Here is a 27,392-nt window from a genome sequence, read left to right on the forward strand (position 1 = left end):
GGCCTTTTAGGGAGCAGAGGGAGGGGCAGCTGTGACATCATAGTCTTCAGTCAGGAGGCTCGGAAGGAATTTGTCCAACTTGAGCCAGTGCGCAGGAATCTGTCTGGAAAAAGAGGCAGTTCTGACTGGGGACGTTTGAGACATACACTGTGGGCAGGGTAAGCCGAGTCTGCTGACCTCTCTGACTGTCCTTTCCCTTCTAATCTGAAAGGAGTGGGTTCCTTTCCCAGGCCAGTCTTGGTGGAGGGGGCCTCGGAGTGGGGACCGAGCAGGGCTGAGCTCTAGAGTCCTTTCCTGCCGGAGGGAGGGAGACGGGGCAGCTGAGCTCTGAGTGGCGACTTGCTTCTCTTTGAAACCTCGTCAAACTCCCCGCTTTCGAGTTAGAGGGCAAGGAGAAAGCATAGCCCCAGGCATGCAGTGCACGCCAAGATTCACAAGTCCTCTGTGGCAGATGAGGCCGTGAAGACGGGGCGTGCATGTGTCTGTCCTTGTCCAGAACAGAAGCAAGTGACCCAGCGATTCTGGTAGCTGGTTTTCTAGTGATCGCCTTGTATTTAGTTAGTCCCTAATGAGGCCATGCTGTGGGCCCCGCCACATTCATGGAGTGACTTGGGGCTTCATGGGAATGTGCATGCCTGTCCCCTGTAGGAGCCAGGGGGGTGGGAAGAGAAGCTCATCAGCTCTGTTCCTACGTAGAGTGTCATCTGTGGACAAGGGGTTAATCTCAGAAGCATCTGGCACTGTTTCCTCTTTGCTCCTGGCTCTCGGCCTCAACATCGTGGGTTTGTGCTGGGTCCACAGTGGTGCTCAGCTTTTGCTCTCTGCTGTTAGTGGTTGGCCAGGCAAGAACCCAAGATCCTGAACTATTTTAAAACCAAGAGGGACACAGCTGAGTTATAAAGAACTAAAGCTAGCCCTGTGTTTGCTTTCAGCAGAATTAGTTACCCTAGAAATTTCTGCCTGCCGGAGCAGCCGAAGTTCCCTCTGGGGCCTAGATCTTGGTTTATTCTGGAGGTGGGGACTGCCCTGTAAAAATCACCTCCTGGTGAAAAAGGCTTTTGGGGAGAAGAGCATCTGAGGACTCCTTGACAGAGCACGGAGTTTGTTACATTGAGGAAGAAGTGAACCTTGACCTTCTTGGAGCAGAAAGGAGGCCTCTCTCCTGAGTTAGGAGCAATCCTGAAGCCTCCCCTACCATTCTCAGTCACTCTTGTAGGGAGTGGATCTCCACGCAGCTGAAAGAAGCAAGCCTTTCACCAGTGGCTGTAGAAAAGGAAACGGCTTCCTCCCTCCCTCCAGTCCCCCTGCCTGCCGCGTCCCGCCCCCCCCATCTTCAGTTGCTTTCATGGAAAGCCCAAGTTATAAATGTGTTAATCAAACAACACCTTGACATTTTCCAGATGTGTAGCCTGACATCTGAGCCGGTCGGTGACTTTGTGGCTGGGTGAAGGGGATGCTATTAATAGGGCAGGCTGTGGTCCTGGGGAGACTCCATTATGTTATAAAGGGACCACTTTCCTTGAACAGAAGCGTGAGCCAAGACATCCTTTGTCCCCAACGAAGGGAGTTTCCAGAGTATTTTCATCTCCTCTTCAAGCCTGTGTCTGTACCCTAAGCCAGAGAGAATTGCTTAGTGGTGATGCCTTGGCAGTTCTCAGAAAGAAAGGCTGGGCCTGCGGGAGCAGGAAGATCTTTTTAGAGCTGTCCCAGTCGCATTCGGCCTTAAGGCGTCATGGCAGGCGGTCCGAGAGCCATTGTGAGTTCGCTCCCTTTATCAGGGGTCACAGCGTTAACCCTGAGCCCGCCCGCCCTAAGTTTAGCCTGCCACTGCCCAGGAGAGCTTAGGGGCTTTAAGTCTGGCCTGTTTCCATCAACCAGGAAGGGGTCCTTCTTGGGGAGTGGTGAGGCTTCTGGCTTCCCACAATCGACACAGGCCCCTGGTCCTCCAGGCCGGAAGGAGGTCTGCGAGGGGGCGGAAGACGAAAGGCTGCCTGGGCCTGGAATGTGGCCCCGGGTGATGGCCTCTCCCCTCCGCTTCCTGGCCCAGAGGCCCGAAGCCAAACCAAGGAAGGAAGCAAGGCGTCCTCAGACATTCCCATTCTCTGTTCCCTCACAGCGGTGGGTGGAAGGGGCCCACTCAAAGTCCCCGCACTTTCTGCGGCCGGCCCCGAGCCTGCCATCTTCAGCAGGGAGGGCCCGAGGAGCTGCAAGCCAGCAGCTGAGGAACTCAGGTGCTCTCAGCTTTCTCCACAAACTCTTTCTAGCCAGCCCAGTTTGTGCTGTTGAACAGGGCTGGGATTTTCTTTCCACTGAGCACTTCCTCTGCCTGGTGCTTTTTGCTCTCTTTACGGGAACTGGAACTCTCTCCCTCCAAGGCCGTGGGCTCCTTGCTGCTGAGTAGGGGCCACCTCAGAGCGCAGGGGGCCCCCCCCACCCCGTGGCCCCAGCCCAGGGCTTGCCACTCTGTAGGTACTCAGGGCATGCTTATCCTTGCACTTTGACCTCCGTCGGCCCCTGGGCTCCCCTCCCACACTCCTGGGGTTCCCTCAGCCTGGGGAGTCCCTCTGCCCCAGATCTCCAGCCCATAGCTCCATCCCGGTGCCTCCAAGTCGGATCAAGTTCAGGAGACTCATGTGGGCACCTTGCAGGTGTCTTGGCAGGCTCCCTTACCTGGGATGCATCCCCTCCTTCCATTTACCTTTGTGACAGAAACTATAGCCAGGAAGTGGAGTCCTGTAAGAAGCATTCTAGATGGTTCCACTACACAGACCACAGAACCAGTGCTCTGCCGTGACAGCCGTCGTGTCCTGTGTAATCAGAACTCTACTTAGGCAAGTGAGAGAAAGGGGGTAAGAAAGGAAAACGGAGATGCTCTCTGGTTGCACAGCTATGCGGAAGTTTTATTTTATAGCCACGCCTCTGTTCCTAGGCCAAGAATGAGTTTGTATTTTTGGTGGAACTTAAAAATAACTAGATTAAAGGATCAGGTCACCTAGTATCTGGGGAAGAGTGTTTCTAATTTGACTATCATGGCCTTTGTAGGAAGTAAGCTGGGTTATTCAGAGTAGAAAGCTGGTGGTGCAGCGGGCGCCTGAGGGGTGAGTGATTTGGGTCACGCTGTGCATTTAGGCTAGGAGCCCGGGAGGTCACAGCTGGTGACGGGTGGTGTCAAGAGGTAACAGCCTGAGGGTGGTGGGGAAGCTGTGAACACAACCAGCCTTGCAAGCGCAGTGGAAGCTTCAGCTTCTTGCTTGCCCTTGTAAAAAAGGATACCTTCCCGGTGTCCCCCTGGGCCCAGACAGATCTGCTAAGGAAAACGTACCTCTTGCAAGTTCTTTCTGCTCACCATGCGCCCAGCCACTGACCCAGATACCGTGGGAAGAAAGAGCACACTGCCGTCCATCACCCAGCGGGGCAGGTGTCAGGACCCTGATGTGTTTTCTGTGCAAATTAAAAACGGTCTTCTAGAATCTCACCTGTGCTGTTGGGAAGGAGTTGCAGCTTTAATGTGTGGTGTCCATTGCAATGCCTGGAATGTGGGATCTTAATCTTTTGCCCCTGGATTGTTGCTGGAGGAAGCAGAGGACTCTCCTTTAGAGGCCAGCCAGCTTGAAAGGTAAAATTCCCAGACTGAGCAGGAAGTCAGTACCCTCATTTCTAACTGGAGGGCCCTATGGGTAGAGCAGAAGGTAGGAAGTGGAAACTCAGTCTCCAGGAAGTCTGTCTCTGTTCTGTTCTGGATAAAGATGGGAGAGGGCTCTCTGACTTCTGGAGCCAAATTATGAGTCTCACATCACTTCTAGAGATACAAGTGTGCAAAATGTCGACCAGAAAGCCAAGTAGATACTCTTTAATAAAAACTAGTCACCCTTCTTAACCTATCCCTAGGCATTTTGGAAGCCTGCTGTCACTGAGAGTACTTTTTGAGGTATGGGGAGAGACTGAAGAACTGGCCTTCAAATCCTGGCTGTGCCACTTCCTAGTCAGGTGATCTTGGGAAAAATCTTTCAGTTTCTCTAAACCTCACGTTCTAAAGTTCTAAAACGAAAGTAGAAAACTCTGCCTTTCCTGCATGCCAAAGGGCCCTGTTACCAGTATCACCTGGGAGTGTGTATGCATGTGCACTGTGAACACAGTGTGTCCGCAGTGAAAGGGGGTGTGGTTCTTGACTGTCCATTCAACTGCATCCTCACATTTTGACTTTTAGAGACAGGAGACAATTATTTTATGCATTTACTCTGTTTATTGCAACAGCAAATGCATCTTCCAGTTGTGCTCAGCTTCAGCTAAAATTAACTTTTGAGGACCTGGGGTAGGAAAAGATTAGGGAGGTTAGGTCTGACTTTTAGCCTTGCTGGGCCTTTCCCCTCTAAATGCCTCATGTTGATTTCCTCTCAAAATCAAAGCTTCATCATCACCCCCCCACTCCTCCTCCAAGAAAGTCCACCAGCTCCCAGAGAGAATTTAATATTGGTCATTTACACTTCAGTGTAAAATTGCTTAATAATAAGGAACATTTGAATTAAACACTTTGCAGTTTACATAGTACTTTTTTTTTTAAAGATTTATTTATTTATTTGAGAGAGCGAGAATGAGAGAGAGAGAGAGAGAGTACATTACGGGTGGAGGGTTAGAGGGAGAAGCAGGCTCCTCGCTGAGCAGGGAGCCCGTTGCGGCACTCGATCCAGGGACTCCAGGATCATGACCTGAGCCGAAGGCAGTCGCTTAACCAACTGAGCCACCCAGGTGCCCCTACATAGGACTTTTAAAAAACATTTATTTACTTATTTTATTTGAGAGAGAGCGCGCGCGCGCGCACACACACACACCCGCACGCACGCACGAGGTGGGGGACGGGCAGAGGGAGAGAGAGAATCTCAAGCAGACTCCCTGCCAAGCGCGGAGCCCGACACAGGCTTGATCTCCCAGCCCTGAGATCATGACCTGAGCCGAAATCAAGTGGGACGATTAACTGACTGAGCCACTCACACCCCACTATGTAGTACTTTTAAACACATTATCTAATCGAATTCCTAAAACAGATTTGAAAGATCTTGGTATGAGTCCTGCTTACAAAGGAGTTCTATTCTTCCAAGAAGAGTCCCATGATTGTCTTGCATAGGGTCTGGCAGAACTTTCACAGGAGACACGGGCCCCCTTGTTGTAAATTAACCCATATAATTTGCTTTGCATAACTATTAAATGCGTTTTTGTAAATAGTGGCAGCTTGAGACACAACCGGGCTACCAGGTTATAATAAAAGCAGGTCTTGGACCAACTTCTGGCACTCATGCATATATTTATTAAATAAACCTTTGTAAAAGTAGGCATAAAACCTACTGTCTTTAACCTCAAAGAAACCTCAGCTCCGGAAGATTCTAGACGCTCCCAACCTCACTTTGCAGGAAGATAGATGTGGCAGTTTTAAAAAGGCAGGATTCCCTTACTGTATAGTAGTTGTTTAACAACCAAAGTCCTCTGAACCAAAGGCTGCGGGAAGGGCTGTTTGGTTTTCAGGCTCCAAGCACCATCCCTAAGGGTATACAAGCCATGGTGCTCACTCTGTCGTAAATCCTATTCAGGAAAGGCCAGAGAACATCTCTAATCCGCAAATTTGAACACCACCAATTTCACCGATTTCTAACGTTTATTATGCTAATTGACAAGCCACTAATTTCACTGATGAAAACCCATTTCTCACCTTAATTATGCCAATTAGCTAAGCCTCAGGGGGCCCTGGGAGTTAAAGAGCGCTAACCCACCCAGGAAGGACGCCACCTACAGAGCCTGGAATTTCTGATTAGATCCTGGTTGACCACTCTTGGAGTGTATATTCCCAGTTAGGACGGCTGTCTGCCCCTGAATAGAATTTAAACTAATTCAGACACACACAGCTGTATTATATTGTCTCTGTCCACATATTTTAAAGTAAATCGTAGACATCCTGACTGGCTATTAGCTATTCCAGGAAGCCAGTAGGTTGGCAGGTAATACGTGTCATGCTCTTAGGGCTCCACCTGGAGGGTTAGCAGGGGGAATCCAAGGATTTCCCTTCGGTCTCTTAGCACCCTTTCAAAATCCAGTTTGGTGGTTCTTTTTTTTTTTTTTTAAGTAAGCTCTACGCCCAGTGTGGGGCTTGAACTCAGGACCCCAGGCCCCAAGATCAAGAGTTGTATGCTCTACATACTGAGCCAGCCAGGCACCTCTGATGGTTCATTTATATCTTTTTTTTTTTTTTTTTTTGCATTGGGGCATGGTTTATTTCAGAAAGGACTTTCCAGTTCATTTAATGAATGTGCATTTTATCTGAATCAGGAATCAGGTTCATCTTATCTGAAGCATGGAGAAAATTCTAGTCTTTCTAATCTTCAAAGGGAGCAATGAGCATTTGTTGGTTTAAGCAAAACATCATTTAATGACACCAAGCCCAGATTCCTGCCAAATCCGTGCTGTGGACTTTCCGGCCCACTTCCATTTACCTGGTGTACTTACTGGTGGCTTTGATTGCATCAGGCCCTCTTTCAGGAAGGTAAATTCATCCTGTTGAGAATAGAACTCAGGAATTTGCTCTTTTGTTATAATTGTTGCCTAACTTTGTTTACAAAAACTCAGGACCTCTGATGCCTGATGGTGAATCAGTAATGCAGCGTTATCTCTTTCATTACTTCTACCCTGATTAGAGCGTAGAGCATGGAACAGAGTATCAAGAAAAATTTCCTGAATTTGTGGAAAGAAGTGGGAGGAGCCCCCTTGTAAGTAACAGGAAGCAGAGAGAGCCGTTTCCCGTTTATACCCTCCAGTGTCTCAATTTTTTAAACAAATGTATTGGAACGGAATCGTCTCAAATTACACTGGGACTCCAAACTCTGACTTTTATCCAGTAATCAGCATTTTTAAAATCTCGGTTTGACACATCATAGAAGGCATTCAAGGAACGAGACTCATCGTATCTGATTCAAAGAGCTAATGGTAGTTTTTTTTGGACACGGCAAAAATGTATTGTCAGATGCTGTTCTCAGACTTTTAAAATTTTGAATTGGAACACTTGCTACTTCAGAAAATATGCCTTGGAAAGACTTGGTAGAATTTTTAAGTTCTAAAAGAGAAAAAAGGCTGATAGGGCATCTGCTTGTCCATCACCCAACACTTGACCTGAAGCACCCAGGAGAAAGAGACAAGGTGCTCATGGGCCGTGCTGTGGAGGTGGACTCAGGACCTCCTGTCTCTGTGATTAGCAACAGGAGATCACTGTAGGCAAGTTTTTCACTCCTCCTGACTAGAGTAAATAAACTCCAAAATAGACTTACGGCTTCCTAGGAAGTCCAATTTTTGTTAAGAAAAAAGTGTTGTCTCCTGGAGCTTATGGTTGCTGCTAATCTCATTATGACCCTACAAAACAAGCTTCCTGCGTGTTTAATGAATGGATGAATGACTAAATGAAGTATAGAATGAATTATTTGCCTTTTAGCTTCCTTTACTGTTACATTGCCCTCTTTCCTCTTATGTCAACTGAAGTATTTTATGTTTCAGGAGGGCAGTGATTTTCAACCATAATTCAGTTCCAACAGCTTCCTACCATTTTCTTACCTTTTTCCCCCCAAACCAAAAAGGATATAAGAAAAGCTCTACTTATTCCCATAAAGAATGTTAGCAGTAAGTCATTGGCCAAATGAAGCCGGGGTGGGAGGGTCACAGATAATCTGACTCTCACAGTAGCAGTGCCTCCTACCTCTTTTTGTTGGTCCGTTTATTCCAGTAATAGCTTTCCATGGAGTGGGCTAATTTTGACCTAGGTTTATTTGAAATTGAATGGCAGCCTGTAAGTTTCAGGCATTCAAATTTTCTGTAATTCTTAATGACCTGGAAGTCACTGGCAATTGCCTTACCAAAAGGAAGTCTAGTTAATGTTTTTAAAAGGCAGTAAAAACGTCTTTGAGTTCATTCTAAAGATAAAAGAACACTAGTTAATGATGGTAAAAAAATAAAATAAAGATATTAGTGTTATAAATATTAATGATATTAAAGTACCAGACTTGGACAAAGACCAGAGCTAGACGGGAAGGTCATCCAAGACCAGAAAGTGTTGAGAAAGGAATAGTTGTTACTGTTGCCTATGACTGAAGAAGGAACATATATTACCTGATTGGATTAAGTCTAGAGGGGAATGTAAACAATGCGGAGTGAAGGAAACCTCTAGTTCATGGAGAACCTTCTAGTTCATGGATAACCATGAGAATTTTTCAGCATTCTGACAGCAGTACAGAGCACATAGGGTGAATTCCCATGTTGTTCTAGGTCTCATGAACAAATCTGTAATTATGCACCTTCCTTGGAGGGATTCTGAAACGAATCCCCCGAGAATCATCCTAAGGTGGTGTTTTAACATTATGTTCTAAGATTTTAAAATCGTTTATTATGGACACAAATGAAAACGATGCCATCTTGCAGTTTTGCGTGGAAGTATGTCAATAATATGAGGCACACTATGGACTTGAGAGAGGAAGACAAACTTGACCAAGGTGTCTGTGAAATCCTTGAGGAACACTCACTAATTAACCTCACAATTTTTTTTTCAAAGGTTTTATTTATTTTTTGACAGAGAGAGAGACAGTGAGAAAGGGAACACAAGCAGGGGGAGTGGGAGAGGGAGAAGCAGGCTTCCCGCGGAGCAGGAAACCCGATGCGGGGCCCGATCCCAGGACCCCAGGATCACGACCCAAGCCGAAGGCAGATGCTTAATGACTGAGCCACCCAGGTGCCCCTAAACCTCACAATTTACCACTGAATTATCTGAGATAAACCAGAGTCCTTGGGTATGAAAAAAGATATCATCCTAGAATTTGAAAATTAATTTTACTAATGCCAAATAACAAAATTACATGGGATTGGTAATTGGTGGGAAAGTAGGATTTATTTCAAAACATTAAGAAGATGTGGTTTTTCTTTTTTAACAGTAAGACTGGAACTATCACATAGAGAGCATTTGAGGAACCAGAGAGGAGCCACTCGTCACTAACTTTTCAAAGCAACCCTCACTCCTTAACTTAAGGAGTATTGTTTTGATGTAGTCCCAGAAAACAGAACTGTGCAGTCAGTGGCTTTGGTTATGGTGTTTATGCACATGCTGAATTAAGAGCCATAGTGATGGGGCACTGTAGCTGTTAAGTGGCCTTGGAAGGATTCTACTGTTTTCCAGTATTTTATTTTGGAAAAATTTTCCAAGAAGTTTCTTGTCTCCAGAATAATTGCATTACATCTGGCAGAGAATCATGTTTTCAAGAAGAATTGCTCATGCAAAGGGACCATCTTATTATAGTTGGGGACACACAAATAGTCCTATTACATTTCTGCAATAGTAGTAGTAATTCTGGTATAATTGCTATATAATCTCTTCTACTTTAGAAGATATTTGAACAGTGTCTTCAAATGATCTGAATCTTAATTTACATTGAGATTTATTAATTTTTTTAAATTTATTTGGGAGAGAGAGAGCATGGGAGGGGAGAGGATCAGAGGGAGAAGCAGACTCCCCGCTGAGCGGGGAGCCCGATGCGGGCCTCGATCCCCGGACTCCAGGATCATGACCTGAGCCAAAGGCAGTCGCTTAACCAACTGAGCCACCCAGGCGCCCCTACATTGAAATTTAAAAAATGGGATTAGCATTTATGGAAAGTTCTCCGGACACCCAGTAAACAAAACAGAATCTGTAACATGGAGAGGTTTAGGTATGAATCACCACAGCAAAATGAATACGTGAAGAATTACCAGAAGGGAAATCTCAGTTCCGAAGAACTTGTCATTGTTTCAGTTTTCCTTCCAGTGAGTTACCAACTAATTTCTCAGGGTTCACCTCCATAAGAGATTTAGTATCTAACTCTGACTTTGGTTGTCTCTTTATTCCAGAAGCCTCCCCAGCTTTCTGAGGATGATATCCGGCTAAAAAACCAGCGAGACAAAGGCAGCGCCAGCCCGTCGGAGCCTGCAACCAGCTCCCTTCCCCCAGATCACAAAAACATGGAAATTGAGGTCTCTGTTGCGGAATGTAAAAGTGTTCCCGGAATCACCTGTACCCCACATTCCATGGACCACTCCTCCCCTTTCTACTCACCCCCCCACAATGGCCTCCTGGGTGATCACCATGAAGCTCTGGATAAGGATGTGGCCAGAGAGATCCGCTATCTAGACGAGGTGCTGGAGGCCAGCTGCTGTGATTCTGCTGTGGACGGAACTTACAACGGTACATCGTCCCCGGAGCCGGGTGCAGCCATCGTGGGGGGTGGCCCAAGCCCACCCGGCCACGCAGCCGTCCAGCCGGACCCCCCAGAGAGGGCAGCAGGTAGACAGGCCCCTCCTCACACTGAGCTCAGTACCAGCTACTCTGAGGCCATGGCAGAGGGCGGAAAAGCCAATGGCCACTCGCCCGCCCAGCCCCGAGATCCGCTGGGGGACAGCCTGCAGGCCCCCGCGAGCCCCAGCTCCTCCACCAGCTCGCGGTGCTCGGGCCGCGATGGGGAGCTCACGCTCACCACGCTGAAGAAGGCGGCCAAGTTTGAGCTGCGTGCCTTCCACGAGGACAAGAAGCCCTCCAAGCTCTTTGAGGACGACGAGAATGAGAAGGAACAGTACTGTGTCAGGAAAGTGAGGCCTTCGGAAGAGATGCTGGAGCTGGAAAAGGAAAGGAGAGAGCTCATCCGGAGTCAGGCGGTGAAAAAGAATCCTGGCATTGCGGCAAAATGGTGGAATCCTCCGCAGGCCAAAACCACGGAGGAGCAGCTGGACGAGGAGTCTCTGGAGTCGCACAGGAAGTACAAGGAGCGCAAGGAGAGAAGGGCGCAGCAGGAGCAGGGGCCGACGCCGCGGCAGCCCCTCCCCCCGCAGCTGTGCGCGGCCCCTGCCGCCGCGAGCGAGCACGCAGGCGCGAGCGAGCACGCCAAGGAGGACATCGTCACCGAGCAGATAGACTTCTCCGCCGCGCGCAAGCAGTTCCAGCTCATGGAGAGTTCCAGGCCAACAGTGGCCAAGGGCCAGAGTACACCCAGGCTCTTCTCTATCAAGCCCTTTTACAGGCCTCTAGGGTCAGTCAACTCAGACAAGCCACCGACCATCTCGAGACCAGCTTCCATCGGGGGGCCACCGGAAGACGGGGGTGCATCAGCAGCCAAGGGGCAGAAAGCCAGCTGTGCCCTGGAGAGCCAGTCTTCGGGGGGAAGCCAGGGCAGCACGGCTCCTCAGGGGAAGGAAGGGCCCTACAGTGAGACTTCCAAACGCGGGCCCTTATCCAAACTGTGGGCAGAGGACGGGGAGTTTACCAGTGCCCGGGCCGTCCTCACTGTGGTCAAGGATGACGACCCTGGGATCTTGGATCAGTTTTCCAGGTCAGTCAATGTCTCTCTGACCCAAGAGGAGCTTGACTCTGGTTTGGATGAACTGTCAGTGAGGTCCCAGGATACCACTGTCCTGGAGACCCTGTCCAATGATTTTAGCATGGACAACATCAGTGACAGCGGGGCATCCAATGAGACCACCAATGCCCTCCAGGAAAACTCACTGGCCGATTTTTCTCTGCCCCAGACTCCGCAAACTGACAACCCTTCCGAGGGCCGGGGAGAAGGCGTCTCCAAGTCATTTAGTGATCACGGTTTCTATTCCCCTTCGTCCACACTGGGAGACTCGCCCTCGGTTGATGACCCCTTGGAATATCAGGCTGGTCTCCTGGTGCAGAATGCCATTCAACAAGCCATAGCCGAGCAAGTGGATAGAGCCGTGTCCGAAACCAGCCAGGGTGGGACAGAGCAGCAGGGACCTGGAGCAACTCTAGAGGAAGCCGGAACTGGGGCTCCCGGCTCAGAGAAGTCTCAGAGCATGTTTGAGCCACCCCAGGTGTCCTCTCCTGTTCAGGAGAAAAGGGAGGTGTTACCAAAGATTCTGCCTGCCGAAGACAGGGCACTCAGGGAAAGGGGGCCCTCCCAGCCGACGCCTGCGGTGCAGCCCAGTGGCCCGGTAAACATGGAGGAGACCAGACCCGAAGGGAGCTATTTCAGCAAGTACTCGGAGGCAGCTGAGCTGAGAAGCACAGCCTCGCTCCTGGCCACTCAGGAGTCCGATGTGATGGTTGGGCCCTTCAAGCTGAGGTCCAGGAAGCAGCGGACTTTGTCCATGATCGAGGAAGAGATCCGAGCAGCCCAGGAAAGGGAAGAGGAGCTGAAGAGGCAGAGACAAGTCTTGCAGAGTACCCAGAGCCCCAGGGCAAAGAACGCCCCGTCGCTGCCCTCCCGAACATCATGCTACAAAACCGCACCAGGTAAGCCAAGCGCGCGCCACAGACAGATGCTGTGGACAGAAAGGGTGACTCCAGCTTACGTGAGTCTTTGTGGAGCCTCCTCTGTGTGTGGCTAGGATTAGTGGCGGGGGGGGGGGGGGCGGCGGGCACTGACAACGAGGGTTTTCGCGTCCGTCCAGGGACAGGCAACTGAGGTCTGAATGTCCCCTAGAAGAACCCTGGGCCTGGATGGTGTGCCATTTCCCTGAGGGTACAATTGCTTCTTCCTCGTTGTTCTGCTCTGGGTTTGCTTTAGTAGAGAATTGTTCTCTTCTATTTGAAAGGGCTGCCTCTGGCTGAGGGAGGGGCCGTGTGTGGCGTGGACCCTGGCAGAGTGAGCCTGCATGTGGACTGGCTTGGACCCTTAGTATCTGTGGTTAAATCAAACCCATCTGATTTGGGGGATGTGCTCTGCTAACCCCTTCTAAATGCGAGGTCCCTTTCTAACAATGACAGTCATGACCCGGTGTAGATTGACCCAAAGAAGATGTTTTTGTCCCTCTTCTGTATGATTGGATTTGTCTTCCTTTTAGTCATCACAATGCAATTGCTTTGGAATCAGGGGTGGTCTCATTCATTCTTGTCCTATGACACATTTGGAGAAATTGAGTTACTCTATATAAAGGCAGGTCTTTAGTCCCTTCCCATTGCCTGGGCAGTCCCTTTCTTGAATGCTTTGTATAAATGGTTGATGTTAATTATGGTGGTAATTAATGTTGCTACCATTATGGATTAACAGTGTGACCAGTCATTTTCATTTCCCATTTGGATATGATGGCGGTCAGAGCGCCACATATCCTAATGTGGAGAAGTGCTGCTCGAAGTGTGGTCTGGGCTAGTCCATGGACTATTTGTTCCAGGTCCACACTGAGAATCAGTACAGACATTGAGAGCAAGCATTTGACAATTCTTGTTGCAGTTTGATATTGTCCTCAAATCCAAGTGTGGAATTTTGTGTTTTTTAAAAGTATTGGTTCATGACGGACTGAGGGGAAAACTTCTTTCACTGGAAACCATCTAAAAAGCATTATCCTAACATATAATTGCTGGCGTTTGACTTGGTTTACCCAGATCTTAATCCCATCTTGACACTTGGCTTCCATCAAATCTACAGTGACTCAGGGTAACTCTTTTGATTATAAATATTTAGATTTGAAATAATCTCAACCTAAAGAAAAGTTCCCAGGTATAGTACAAATATCTTTTATTCTGAACCATTTGAGAGTAAATTGCCAACATGATGCTCCATCATGCCCAATTTTACGGAATGTCCCTCAGTTTGGGTTTGTCTATGCTTTCACATGAGTACATTTAGGTTATGCATCTTTGGTAGGAATACCACAAAAATATTGCTATATTCTTCTCACTATATCCAATCAGGTGTCCCTTACCGGGACAGATACTGACTTTTTTCACATGATAATAATTTTGATCACTTGTTTGAGGGAATGTCTGACAGGCTTTTACAGTAAAATTATTGTGTCCTTTGTAAGTAATAAATATTCTCTGGGGAGTTACTTTGGTACTATGTAATCTTTATCCCACTCCTCATCAAACTTTATTCATTTATCTATTTATGTCAGTGTAGTCTTGTGGATTCCTATTATATTCAATGGGTTAGAATCCATTTCTATTACTTTTATTCTTAATTTGTTTAGATATAGCTTATGGGAGCCCTTTCAAGCTAACTTCAGCGTCCTTTTGACATGTCCTCATTATTCTCTGGGCATGTCCTCACTTTCTGACACCACAATATGTTCCAGTCTCATCTCATACTTTCCTAACCCTGAAATCAGCCATTTCTTCAAACAGCACTAATTCCTTTTAGTGGAGAATGGAATTTAGAAACCAAAATCTGGGAGCTTGGTATGCTCATTGTTATTGGATCGTCACTGCTCCCAGGCACTCTCAACAAACAGAATTAGAGAATATACACAGATTCCATCTGTCTGTCTATCTATCTATCTACCTACCTACCTATCTTGAAAACCATGAGCTTACCTTGATACCTTTAATTCTAATCTAGTACCACGGGGTTCATATTCTCTCCATATTTGTAACCTTCTTGACAACAAAATACCTCTTTCCTACTACCTTCAATATATTTATTATTTGATCAATCCCTTCCTCACCTTATGTAACCAGTCTCCTATTTTCCTTACCCATCTTCGGCTCCAATACCATGTGCTGGATCACCACTCTTCCCCACCCACCCTGCTGTGGCTCCAGCACACTGTGGTCCTGTGGTCACTGACTCCTCCCACCCCCACTGCAGATACCATCTTGTTGAGCCCCTCCCTAATGGCTTTTGGACTGAATTGTTCATGAAAAAAAGAAAGCGAGGAGAAAGAGGAAAAGCATGGTGACTTTCTTGATATGATTTTTAATTCCTGTATGTCACAGGGCAATGGCCAGCTGGGTGAGGCAAAGAAAACTCTCAAGGGCATTTTGTGTGTGTGTGTGCTTTATAGAGACTGGTTGGCTTTGCCCAAAGATCCTTAGTTGTCAAGTTCACTTTAAAGTCTTGTGGGCTAGCTTGGCACAGAGATGCCAGTGGGCATTCTATATAGTATCCTAGAAAAAGCTTTCATACCACTTGAATTCAGCCCAGTCTAAGGAGCCTACTTGACAAGTTAATGACTCTAAAAGGCCTGCATAAGAACTCAAAGTCTAATGGAGGAAGTTTCTTCAGGCATCATAGCAACTTCTGCTCACATGGAAGGTAGATACCATGGCTCTCCTACCAGTTATAGGTGGCCCTACATGCCTAAGCCTCCCTTTACATTATTTCATTATAAAACCTTCCTTAAAGTGCACATGCTCAGTGAGTATTTTCAATTTTCTTTACTCTACCTCTTAATTGAAACTCCCACTGTTTTGCTCCCCTCCTTTATTTCTAGCATATGAACAAAAATAAAACATTTCAACACTTTCCCCTGTTCCCTGACCTGCTGTGGTCTCTCGGGCTTCCCCACCAGGCTTAAAATAAGACAGGGTTCTGTGTTTGCCCTCAGCATCCCAGCAGCCCAGGCCTGATTTTCCCAGCACTTCCCTCTGTGCTAATGCTAATATCCTCCCCCATACCCCCTCCCAGAGGATTGATTCTGCACGGTAATTCATCCAGGCAAGTCTGTGTACTGCAATGGTCTAACTGTTGCACTGAACGTAGTCATGATAATGACGCTTGTGCACCTCGTTCCTTCATGTTTATCTCTAGAACATTTAAAGTAGGTGGCAGGGCTTCCCAGAATTACAACATGGATTGAAAAAAAAAAAAAAAACTGAATACAAAATGTAATTTTCTTTCTATCCATGCCTGCAAATGTTTGGTGAATTGCTTGGCTAGCCAGCCTCCAAGTTCGTAATCAGAGAGGAGGCTGACACATCACTCTGAGCAGCCAAACTGGACGATTCATAGCCAGGGTTGAAACTGCTTGCTCCAACTTTGGTTTTGTGAATGGAGATGATGCTAAGTTCCTACTGCAATACTCCACATCTCCCACCAGAAGAGGGGATTCAGCCTGTTTGTTGCATGGCTCAGGTTGGTGATTCGATATTAGGTGATGAAAAATACAATTTTTAACTTCTCCTCTGGTGGAGATCATGCTGGAAACATGCTGGAATCCTAAAACCTAAGGGAAGTAGAATCCACTGAGAGCCAAGATGTCATAGGGAAACACAAATCTGCTGATTCTCCCAACCATTCCCCAGGTGTTGAAAAGACAACTTGTTTTTGCTTTTAGTTTCCTTGCCTTTCAAAGATGAAGAAGAAATTTTTAAAAGGATGCTGTCATTCTCAAAAGCAACGTATTAGGAAAATTATTTTGGAAATTTTATCTTGTTGGCTCTTATGTGATTTTAAAGGAAGAAGTTTCACTTAAATAGGGTCTGTGTGACTTTTGCTCATACAGGGGTGAGCAAGGCAGATGCAGTTCCTGCCCTCAGGGAACTTACAGTTCAATGAGAGAAACAACATCAGACAAAGATGGCAATTTCATGGCAGAGAAGCATGAAAACTTACAGGAGCCCACATCAAGGAAGATCACCTCATTGGCGGTATACGTGAAGTCTTCCTTTCTTAGGATACTACCATCCAACTTTTGAACTGAAGGAGTAGAAGTTGGGTTTGGGGGTGGGGGGCAGTTGTTTCTTGAGAAGGGAGGACACCTAAAGAGGCCCAAAAGGAAGAGAGAACTTGCTCTGTTTGAGGTACTTAAATTAGGTTAGGGTGGGTTAAAGGAAGAGATTTAAAACAAAATGAAGGAAAGTTCGTTTGGAGCCAGACAATGAAGAGCCGCTTTAATGAGTCCATTCCACCAGCCTTTATTGAGCTCTTCCTGTGTACAAGAACTTCTGACGGCATGTTGCCATCTTGACAAAGGCCGTGTGCCGTGTGAGAGGCCATATTCCCAAGAGTGCACACATGTGTGCCTTCTGTTGATAGTACTCAAAAACAGAGAAGAAAGGAGGCATTCCAGCAGGGGCCCTAGCCTAACTGGAAGGTGCAACCTGCAACACGGGTGCAGACACCCTTGAGGATCAAGTTTGGGAGGAAAACTCAAACTTTTGATTGAAGTTATGATTTAGATCTTCTCAAATGTCTTTTCATATTAAAGCTGTCAACAGACGGTTCTCACTTTAGTGCTTGTTGTCTATTATTAGACATCCTGGTTTCACTTCCAGGTTCTAGGCACGTCAGAGAAACCCAGCTAGTTAGGTGATGATTACTTTAGTTTTTAAAAATAGTTTCCGTTTTCATGCCAGATGTTGAACTGATCTACCAAGTCAGATAATTTGCCCAGTGAGACGTTATGGGGAGTGGTAAAGCAGAAGGTGTGGATTTTGAGTTCCGTAACTTGGAGTGTCTGTTCATGTCTTTTAATATGTGGAAAGATGTGATAGCTATACATCTTATAAAGATAAAATTTCCAAGGAGTTTCAACTTCTACTGTCAGTTTGAATTAAGATTGCGGATGAGGTGACCATTACGTTATTATAAAGATTAGTGACGGGGTCTTTTTTCTTTTCACTTCATTATCTTCAAATATCACAAAGTCCTGGACAGGAGAAAATATTTATGTCAGCACAATATTCATGAAGGAGAACTTGATGGCTTATTCCATGCAAAATTAGAGCTGGATGAGGCCAAGTCTCACATGAGATGCCCTCAATGCTCCACAAAAGACCTTGTCTTAGCAACCGGTGGAAAGATTCTGTCACAGGCCCATGTGAGAGAAGGCTCTCCTTCAGGGGTATACAGTGCTTCCCTTTCCTGCAGGTAGGCACAGGTTGTACAAGCTACAGGGGTCCAGCTGGCCTTGTGAAAGTACTAAAGCTTAATGTGGAACATCTTGCAGAGCGTTATGTCTACTACCATATTTCTCTGAACATTCTCTGGTGACACAAGCCTAGTATCATGATTCCTACGGGTTACCAAGACCTTAAAGAGTGTACTATACTAGTTATTTCACACACATTTTCTCATTTTTCATTTGCTCATTTAATCCTCCTATCAGTCTTCTAAGATGTAATACAAATTACCCAAGTCCTTGAGGCCAGAAATATTCAGAATTTTTCTGATTTCAGAAAAGCCGTAAAGTGTATAAACTGTTATTTAGAAAAGCAATACAAGGCATATACTATTACTTAACCCACCCAGTTGGGGTCTGGAGCAAACCCCTATCAACAAATTAGATTTCTGCTATAAAACTTAGGAAGACTTAGTTACATTAAGTAGGATAAATAAAGCCTAAGAAGAGCCTCATGCCAGATCTTGTCAGGCTTTGTTGCCAGATAGGTTATGGCTTGGTTTTCAGAGCTTTGTTTGGATTTTGAAACTAGACATAAGAGATCATGGACCTATAATATTATTCCCTTTTCAAAGAATTAATACCAGCGTCCAGAGAGACTAAGTAACCTGCCTGAGGTCACTCGGCCAGGAAGTGGCAGAGCCACGTTCAAACTCAGGCTCAGTTGATTCCGCAGTCCGTATTCTTTCTATACCCTTTCTTGTCCTCTGCAGAGCCTGCCCCTCTGCCCTGGAGGTCTACAAGGCGTGTAGTAACAGCTCCGCTCTCCAGCCAACAGTGATTGAGCTCAGTCTCCTCCCACCTTCTCCCAGTATCAGACCTGACCCCTGCATTGTCTTGGGTCCTTCCTGTCCCCTGCTTTTTGGAACCATGATAGCTCTGAAATCCTCTGCTCACCGTGGTCTGGGTGAATGCGTTTGCTACCAGAGGCCATGAGACAGTGCTGCCCTAGTGACCCCGAGTGGTTCCAGAACTTAACGCCAATGCTCCACATTACAATAGGCAAAATTGCTGGTGCTGTTCAAAGAGCTGAGCAGATGGCAGAGGGGACGAGCATGGTCTGTGTCAGCTGTCTAGCCTGATGGTTCCCGTGAGTTCTTGCTGAAAGTTCATTCCCAAAAAGAAACACAATCATCCATTCCAGAAACAGGCCCATTCCCTGAAATCTTTGGAAGAATTGGGTACTCAAAGAATCAGTTTCTTAGTTTGAGGACAAGCAGGAGTAAGTGTTCATTCCATTAACCAAACATGTGTGGTGGAGTGGGGCCAAAGCCAGCTGTGTTTATTGGTGGTTGTTGAGCACTGTGACTGCTTTCTGCTGTTCTCGTTTGCTCAAGTTTGATCCTTTGCCTTGGACCAAAAGCTCCCTGTGTTTTTACTTCATCTGAATCCAGCAAATATGTTCACCCTTTTAAAGATATTTTATTATTTATTTATTTAGAGCACACAGGTGGGGGAGGGACAGAGGGCGAGAGAGAGAATCTCAAGCAGACTCCATGCTAAGTGCAGACCCCGACAGGGGGGGCTCTATCTCATGACCCTGAGATCATGACCTGAGCTGAGATCAAGAGTCGGGCGCTTCACCAACTGGGCCACTCAGGTGCCCCAAGTATGTTCATTTTTAAAAAGGCATGCCATTTGGGAAGGAATGGTCAAGAAAAGGCTAGATTGAAGGAGTGTTTGGCAAGGGGCAAGTGTATGTGATGAAAGCAGGGCTTTTCAAATTACAGAATTCAAAGTTCTTTTTTGGACATTCTCCTTCAGGGTTTGAAAAGAATACCTGCCATGGTTAAACCTGTCAGGCTCACTCCTGAGAAGATAGGGACTCCCGTCTTCCTTCCATGCAAAGTCTATGGGGTATGGCTTCCGGGAAGAACTTTAGAAAGGGCACTACATTTCCATGAGTATAGTTCCCTTCTGTAAGCACGTTCTGCTGTCACTGCTCTTTGGGCTGGTCTTCTGACATATCCAGAGTGTCTGGGTTGCCTCTCGCGGTGCTCTAGCCTTTCTGGGGCCACCTCATGGTGCCCTTGCTGCTTACCTTTGACCCCAATGGGTGGCTGCTCCATGACCCAAGTTAGGAGAGCAGCTTCCAAAAACTCAAGACTCCACCGCATGCCAAAAAAGATGTCATCTTGAGCTGAGAAAGAAAAGATGAATCAAAGGACCTAATTCTTATAAGATCCCTGCTCTACCCCCGGTAAGAAATATGAGCTAATCAAAGCCAGGCGTGGGAGCAGGATGTCCCCTGTGATTGCTGGAGTCCAGTCAGGATATGACTACGTCTCTTACCAGCCATCATGACTTGCTGTTACTTCCCACAGGAGACTGGTATTTCGGATCCATTTGATCTTTGTGAATAAGCTACTCCTTAAGGGGTGACCAACTAGGGGCGGTGGTGGGGAGTGTGTAAGACATGCCATTCAAGCACCAAAGAATACATACTGTATTTCATGTCATGATATTTTATTTCTCATGACTTTCCCTGTAAACTTCAAAGGTTTCCCAAAACCTGTGTGCGTCTGACCTCACAGGTATTTCCAGCCTGTCTTTACTTCTCAAATATAAATTCATACCTTCTAGAAAAAAAACTAGTCAAGGGAAAATAGGTGCCTACATGTGGCCATCACTTCTCTGGATTTATATCTAAAGTTCAAATCCTGATTCCCCTGCTTGCTAACTGTGTGACCGACTTACTTCACCTCTGTAAACCTCAGTTTCCTCGCCAGTAAAATGGGAATAAGCTAGTACCAACTTCATCAATAAATTAGAACCGTGCCCAGGACACAGAAGGCTCCCCCAAAGAGTTACTGTTTTGTGGTTATTATAGTTACTGTTATGTTTTAAGAAAAGGCCTAGAAAACCTTACAGAATTACTTATGAGGTTGCTCTTCTATAGCTACTGTGAACCTAAAATAAATGTCAAAACATGCATTATAAAATCTCTTTCTATTCCTAGCTGGTGTATTTTCATGTTTACTTCATTAAAACTAAAGCCTCGCTTATAAAATCTGAGTTCAGGAATTAGTTTTCCATAGTCAGCTGTGATTTCAAAAAACAAAGTGTGTTAGATAACAATCAAATGGCAAGTTCATAAAAATGTTTCCTTTTTTCTTTCCCTTTGTCGGGGGGAGGGGTGGTAATTGTCACACAGTCGGACCCACCATGTTTGTGGAAATGCTTTCAGCGAAGAAAAGATCTCGGTGGGGGAATTGCTACTTGCCATGGTTTTCATTCTTCCTGTTTTAACTAAATTTTTTGCTTTTTTGGTCTTAAACTCTGCTTCCCCTAAAGAAGCAGAGTTCTTTCCTTCTAGAGGTTTTACCTTCCAGTCCTGTTCATAGGGGAATACCCAATATCAGCAACTCATCTAACACCCCGACCTTTAAGGAATAATATTTGGAAATTTCTCAGGCTTCTTTCTCCAGGCAGGGCTATTTCTCATGTCTGAGCTAGGCTTACGATCGGAAAATTCGTGTCATTGCATTTCCCCACTGCTGCGGCCTTCAAAAAAAGAGATGAAAGGACCAGGGACCAGCTCTTGGTATGTGGGTCACAGCTGGAACCCCACAAGCACCTGTGCTCTGGATCTGACAGGCAGGATATTCCTTTTTACTGGGAGGAAATGAAATTGAAAGTACAAGTCTGTGAGCTCACTTCTTTCTGGGGACTTGTGAGTTGACTGTCTTAGATGTTTGCAATCTTATCCCCATGCTGTGTGAAGAAAGGAGGTCATTGAAGGAGGCCTGGCCAAGGCATGGCATCTGGTGGGCGTCTTTGTTCGGTTCGGTTCGGTTTTTAAGTAAGAGTGGGTGACGGCTTTTTCTTTTCTTTTGAGAAACGTAGAAACAAAGGATCTTTGATTTAAGAACTCCAACACAGTAGATATGGAATATAATAATCACCCAAATCATAGTGTTCGGTCCAAATAATTTTCTGAACTTTTAGAACCCATGTTCTTGGCCTGTTAGAAGTTAGCCTTGTTCCTACAGAAGGAGGATTTGGGCTCTCAGGGGTGCTGACAGCTGTGTATTCCCAGGACGTGCGCCCCTTGCTCGGGTTCCTGGTTCTTCTGTCTGCAGCCCCCGGGCAGCACAGCCCATCACAGATGCCCAAGGGAAATCCTTCTTGCCTGGAAAATCCAGAAGTGCAGCCAAGGCATGGCTTTCTGTCTCCTGGCCAGAAACTGGTTTAACGATTTATAATAATAGTTATTTATAATAATAGTTTCTTTATGAAACAGAAACAGGAAACACAAAGTCAAGTTTTTTAGTCTTCCACTCATGACGGGACACAGCATTTACTAATTTGGAGCGAGATGTAGCTGCCCCCTCTGCTCCTTAGTCCACCTTGCAGACCTACAGCCTGCGAGTACGGCTGTCACAGATGTGAGCGCTGCTCATCAGAGGCCCTGCAGACATGTCAGCTCCTCGGTGAGATGGAAAGGCTTGTGGATTGCCTCGTCCATGGAGGTTAAAGCAGGCAGCTTTATCTACTTTTCTCAGCATGGCTGATAATATCTAAAAGATTTTTTTTCTGTTTTTATATTTTTAAATTAATTCATGCTTATTGTAGAAAAAAAAAAAGTAGAAAACAAGGAATAAAGATAAAAATAAAAGTGACTCATAATCCTAACTGCTACCTGCCTAGTTTTCCGCATGCACATACGTGCACGGAAGATAATATTGGGTTTATATTTGTATTAACTTCCTATCGCTGCTGTGACAAATCATCATAAGTATAGGGGCTTTAAACAATACAAATTTAGTATCTTACAGTTCTGGAGGTCAGAAGTTCGCAGTGTCAGCTATGGATTGAATTGTGTTCCCCCCTAAAATTCGTAGGTTGAGCCCTAACCCCCAATGGAGATGAGCACTTTATAAGAGGTAATTAGTGTTAGATGAGGTCAGGAGGGTGGGGCCCTCATGATGGAATTAGTGCCCTTCTAGGAAGACACCGGAGAGCTCGCTCTCTGTCTCAGCCACGGGAGGACACAGAGGCGGCCATCTGCAAAATAGGAAGACCATTCTCTCCAGAACCTGACCACGCTGGCACCCTGATTTTAGACTCCCAGCCTGCAGAACTGTGAAAAAATAAACTTCCGTTGGGTCAGTCACCCAGTCCATGGTACTTTGTTATGGCTCCTCAAGCAGACTGAGATAGTGTCTGTCTGGGCTAAAACCAGTGCGTTTGTAGGGCTGTGTTCCTTCCAGGGGCTCTTTCGGGCTCCTTCCCTTTTCCACTTCTAGAGGCTGCCTGCATTTCTTGGCTCGTGGCCCCTTCCGCCATCTCCACAGCCAGCAGTGGAGTGCCTTCAGGTCTCTCTTTCTCTCTCGGAGCCTCCTGCTTCCCTCTTATAAGGACCCGTGTGGTTACATCAAGCCCAACTGGTTAATGCAGGATCATCCTCCCCACTCAGAGTCCTTAACTTCATCACACGTGCAAAGTCCTTTTTGCCATGAAGGCAACATCTTCGCAGGTTTTAGGGATTAGGGTGTGGCCGTCCTTGTGGAGGCTATTATTCTGCTATCACAGGACTGTTCATCTTACACGGAGGACAGTTTTGCCAGATGTCACGCATGCACTTTTGCTTTCTTTCACGCGCTAGGATTTGAACCCTGGCAGTCTGGCTCCAGAGCCTGTACTCTTAGACCCCTGCAATAGATCTGCTTTTGCAGCCTCCTGTTTTTTTTTTTTTTTTCTTAAAGTATTTTGAGTATTTTCCCATGACCTTAACTAGTCCTCTAAATTTGAGAGACTAAAAAACATGATTTGTGATAACTAAATAATACCTCATTATCTGAGTAAGTCAAAACTAATTTAATCATTCTCCTGTGGTCAGATATCTTTGTTGTTTCCACATGTATCGTTATACAAAGACACGATGGTAAAAATGCTTGTACATAAGCTTTGTGCCTATACTTAATTATTAGCTGAACTTGTGGGAGCTGGTTAAGCTAACTGGTATACACTAGAGAACAGTATTTCATAAACTGTTTTCCTTGAGATATTAATAGGGATTTTATGAAATGAGGTTCTCTGGTTAAATGAATTTGAGAAATATTACACACCCATCCTTGAATTAGTGATTCACAATCACAGTAGCACTAAAACCTTGGAGAGGTCCTCTGGTAAAGAAATGCATCTCATTTTATTTTTAAAGCTTTCTTTAACCAAGTGTTTACCAATGACTATTTGTTAGCAGCTAATACTACCTTACAAAGCTAAGCCAATAGGACACAATTTTAGAAAAAGCTCTGGAATCGTCCCACCCAAATGAAGTTGCTTACCTTCAAACACCTTTAAGAGCTTATTAAGTCTAAAATTACTCTAGATGAGTATCTACCCAAAGAATATGAAAACCTAATTCAAAAAGATATATGCACCCCTATGTTTATTGCAGCATTATTTACAATGGCCAAACTATGGAAGTAACCCAAGTGTCCACTGATAGATGAATGAATAAAGAAGACACACACACACACACACACACACACACACACACACACAGGAATATTACTCAGCCATCAAAAAGAATGAAATCTTGACATTTGCAACAACATGGATGGATCTGGAAGGTATGCTAAGTGAAATAAGTCAGTTAGAGGAAGACAAATACCATATGAGTTCACTCATTTGTGGAATTTAAGGAACAAAGAAAATAAGAAACAAACAAAAAAACCCAGTCTTAACTATAGAGAACAATCTAATGGTCACCAGAGGGGAGGTGGGTAGGGGGGATGGGTGAAATAGGTGATGGGGATTAAGAGTACATTTATCTTGATGAGCACTGAGTAACTGTATAGAATTGTTGGATGACTAGATTGTACACCCGAAACAAATATAACACTGTGTGTTAACTATACTGGAATTGTAAAAAATGAATTAAAAAAAATAATAACTAATCAATAAATAAAGTTACTCTAGATGGAATAGTTTGAACAAAATCATGTTTATGAAGGAAACTTGAAAATGTCTCCTACCCTCCACTGAGAAGTCCCACCTAGTTTTATTCTGTTGGTTCCTTATGGCAGATGTCCTAGAACTCACATTGCACCTGCTCTCTGCTCTGTAAAGGTCAGGTGCCAGCCTTTGACCAAGACCAACACAGGTGTGCCCCAGGGTCTTCATGACGCTTTCTGTTGATGTTGTTTCACAGGGACAGTGAGGGGTGTCCTTCGAGGGAGCTGGTTTGTAGAGGATACAGTCCAGACGAGGAGCTAGACAGCAGGATGTTTGTCACTGAAAACAGAGGCCCCTTTCAGCTACCATCAGCTATTCAGTCATTCACTGAGTGAATAAACATGAGAGCAAGTTTTGATGGAGCAAGTGGGGATGGAACATGTTGGCGCTGGGAAGTGCTGTGTGAGATGTGCACCAGTGAGCGCCAAAGATAACCGTCACTGCTCTGGAATTGTAATGGGGTATGTCCTCTGGGCCAAGGAGTTTCAAAGGGCCTTACAGGGCCAGGGACAAAGGTGAGACAGACTTCCCATGTCTGTGGCACAGCCCATTTTGCATCACACTCATGTAATGATCCCCGAGACCCAAACAATGGTGGTGTGTGCAGTGTCTGCCGCTGGGGGAGGAGCGTTAGAAGTCTCTTCACCATCCTCATCGAGAGGACTCTCGGCTGCAATCTTGGGCCCTCTGAGGAAGATGTTGGGTATGGAGCAGATGCCCCTCCAGCTATCTGGCAATCTGTGTGATTCCTGAGATGGCACAGTGCATAGTTGGAACCATACTGGGGGGCAGGATGGTTGGAGATCACAGGGCCCTGCAGAGAAGCCCAGCCAAGCTGACTTCCCCTGATCCCAACCAGACTGATGGCCAGAAGTCAAAGGACGGGTTGTGGTGTCTCCTTTCTCTGGGGACCCGTGACAGCTTCCCTTGAGGCTCTGACGTGGGGTTGGTTAATCTGAAACCTGTTCCCTGGAAGACCTCTTAACCTTTTCTTTTCCGGACCTGCTCAGCCCGTCTTTCTTACCTGTTACTCATGTGACCTCTAGTGGCTAGAACCGGTAAAACTTGCTCCAGGGAGGGTGGTTTGGGCTGGAATATTAAGAATTAAAAAAAAAAAAAAAGAAGCAGGAAAATGTCTTTTAATGTTCAATACTTGACTACTTCTCTATATTAACCCTTTGCCCTCTTTATGATTCTCTTTCAGCACACAGCCCATCATCTAATTTAGCCATAATCAACACAATTTGGGTTCCAGACCAGACCCAACTCTGATTTAACTCTAGCTAACGGTAACTTGGGCTGGCATTAGCCTCTGAGTCTCTGTAATCTAAACCATTCACAGATGTCATGGCATCGACCTTGACTACATCCCAGGGTTGTTGTAAGGATCAAATGACATGAAGCCTATAAATAAAATGACACATAAATGTGCTTGCTATTACTACAAAGCCATTGAGTCTGTGATTCTGTAGACCAAGATTGCTTTATTTCATGACTTTGGTGAAAACATTTAAACTCTTTGCTCAGATTCTTTACTGGGAGTTTTGTCCCAATCCACAAGCATTTAACAAGTGATGCTACGTATATGTCATAATGTACTTACTGGTTCATTCAACAAACATGAGCTCTTGCCTTGTGCCAAATACCCAGTGGGTGCTGGGATCCAGCAATGACCAGGACAGACAAGATCCTGCTCTAATGGAGTTTACATTCAGATGAGTTAAGGGATTCATAATGGTTGAAATCATCCCTATCCTGAGTTGACATTATAGCTTAACTGAGAAGAGAAGCTTAAACAACCAGGTGTGATACAAGTCAGTATGTGAAAAGGCTTTCACGGAAGTATAAACAAAGTGCCATGAGCCAGGGGTCCTCCTGTGGTATGTGTGAAAAGGCGAAGTTAGAGCAGTGAATATGGACTCTGCTTTCTAGAAGGTTAATACTGGAGAGGTGACTGCTGGGAAATTATTTGGACACCTGTGTGGTCGGTTGGAAAATGATCACCCTGGCAATTTGGTGTCTAGTTCTAGTTCTAGAAGAGTTGCAAAAATCTTATGCAGAATTTGCCCTTGAAATTGCTCATTCTCACTCGGTAGACATATTGTTCTTTGAGATTACAAATAGATAGTAACTAGATTCATTGGATGCTCCCTGTTTTAAATATTAACTTTATAAATATCAACTTAGTCCTTATATCAACTGTGTGAGGTAGGTACCTCTAGCATCATACCCATTTTACAGATGAGGACACTGAGACATAGAAACAGTAAGTAACTTGCCCAAGATTTGGCTGCCAAGTGGTGGATTCAAACCCAAGTGGCTGGCTCCAGAGTTGCACGCTCACCACTATGCTGTATAAGTTCTCAAGGCTTCATTTAAAAAGTCAATGGGAATTTCTAGAGACACATACTAAGCATTCAGGGGTGATACTACCTAAGGTCTAGGGTTGTTTTAAAATACTTCAGTATGAAAAGAGGAAGGAAGAATAGATGGAGAAGGCATGGTAAAATGTTGCTAACTATTTAATATAGTTGATGGGTCTATAGGTATCATGAGAACATTCCCTGTTTCCATAATAAAAAATAGAATCCATTGCTAGTGAATTTGAGGACTTAGAAATATTTATTGCCTTACTCTCAATATCAAAAGACTTTTCATTAGTGATCTGGGTAATTTAGGTCAAGACAATGAGTTTCACTAAGTTATGATGGAATGGTGAGTCTGCAGATGGAGTGCTCTGTGTATTAAAAACCACTTTGCACCTAATTTGCCAAATATAATGGCCATATGCCTTTTTTTTT

The 27,392-nt window shown here is 45.5% G+C and overlaps 1 protein-coding gene across 5 annotated transcripts in view; it reads left to right on the forward strand.

Annotated features, from left to right (window-relative positions):
* Positions 1 to 27,392, forward strand: part of LOC118534811 (PALM2-AKAP2 fusion protein) — a 132,947-nt gene that overhangs the window by 90,881 nt on the left and 14,674 nt on the right. For 4 of the 5 annotated variants that reach the window (XM_078061573.1, XM_078061574.1, XM_078061575.1 and 1 more), the window contains exon 2: positions 9,904 to 12,301. In XM_078061573.1, the coding sequence (XP_077917699.1) occupies positions 9,904 to 12,301 (2,398 nt within the window). Of the gene's footprint in view, positions 1 to 46; positions 159 to 9,903; positions 12,302 to 27,392 lie in introns of those variants that run through there. The other variant, XM_036090890.2, reaches the window with a different exon arrangement.

This window comes from Halichoerus grypus, chromosome 14, assembly GCF_964656455.1.
Source record: "Halichoerus grypus chromosome 14, mHalGry1.hap1.1, whole genome shotgun sequence".
Classification (NCBI taxonomy): Eukaryota; Metazoa; Chordata; class Mammalia; order Carnivora; family Phocidae; genus Halichoerus; species Halichoerus grypus.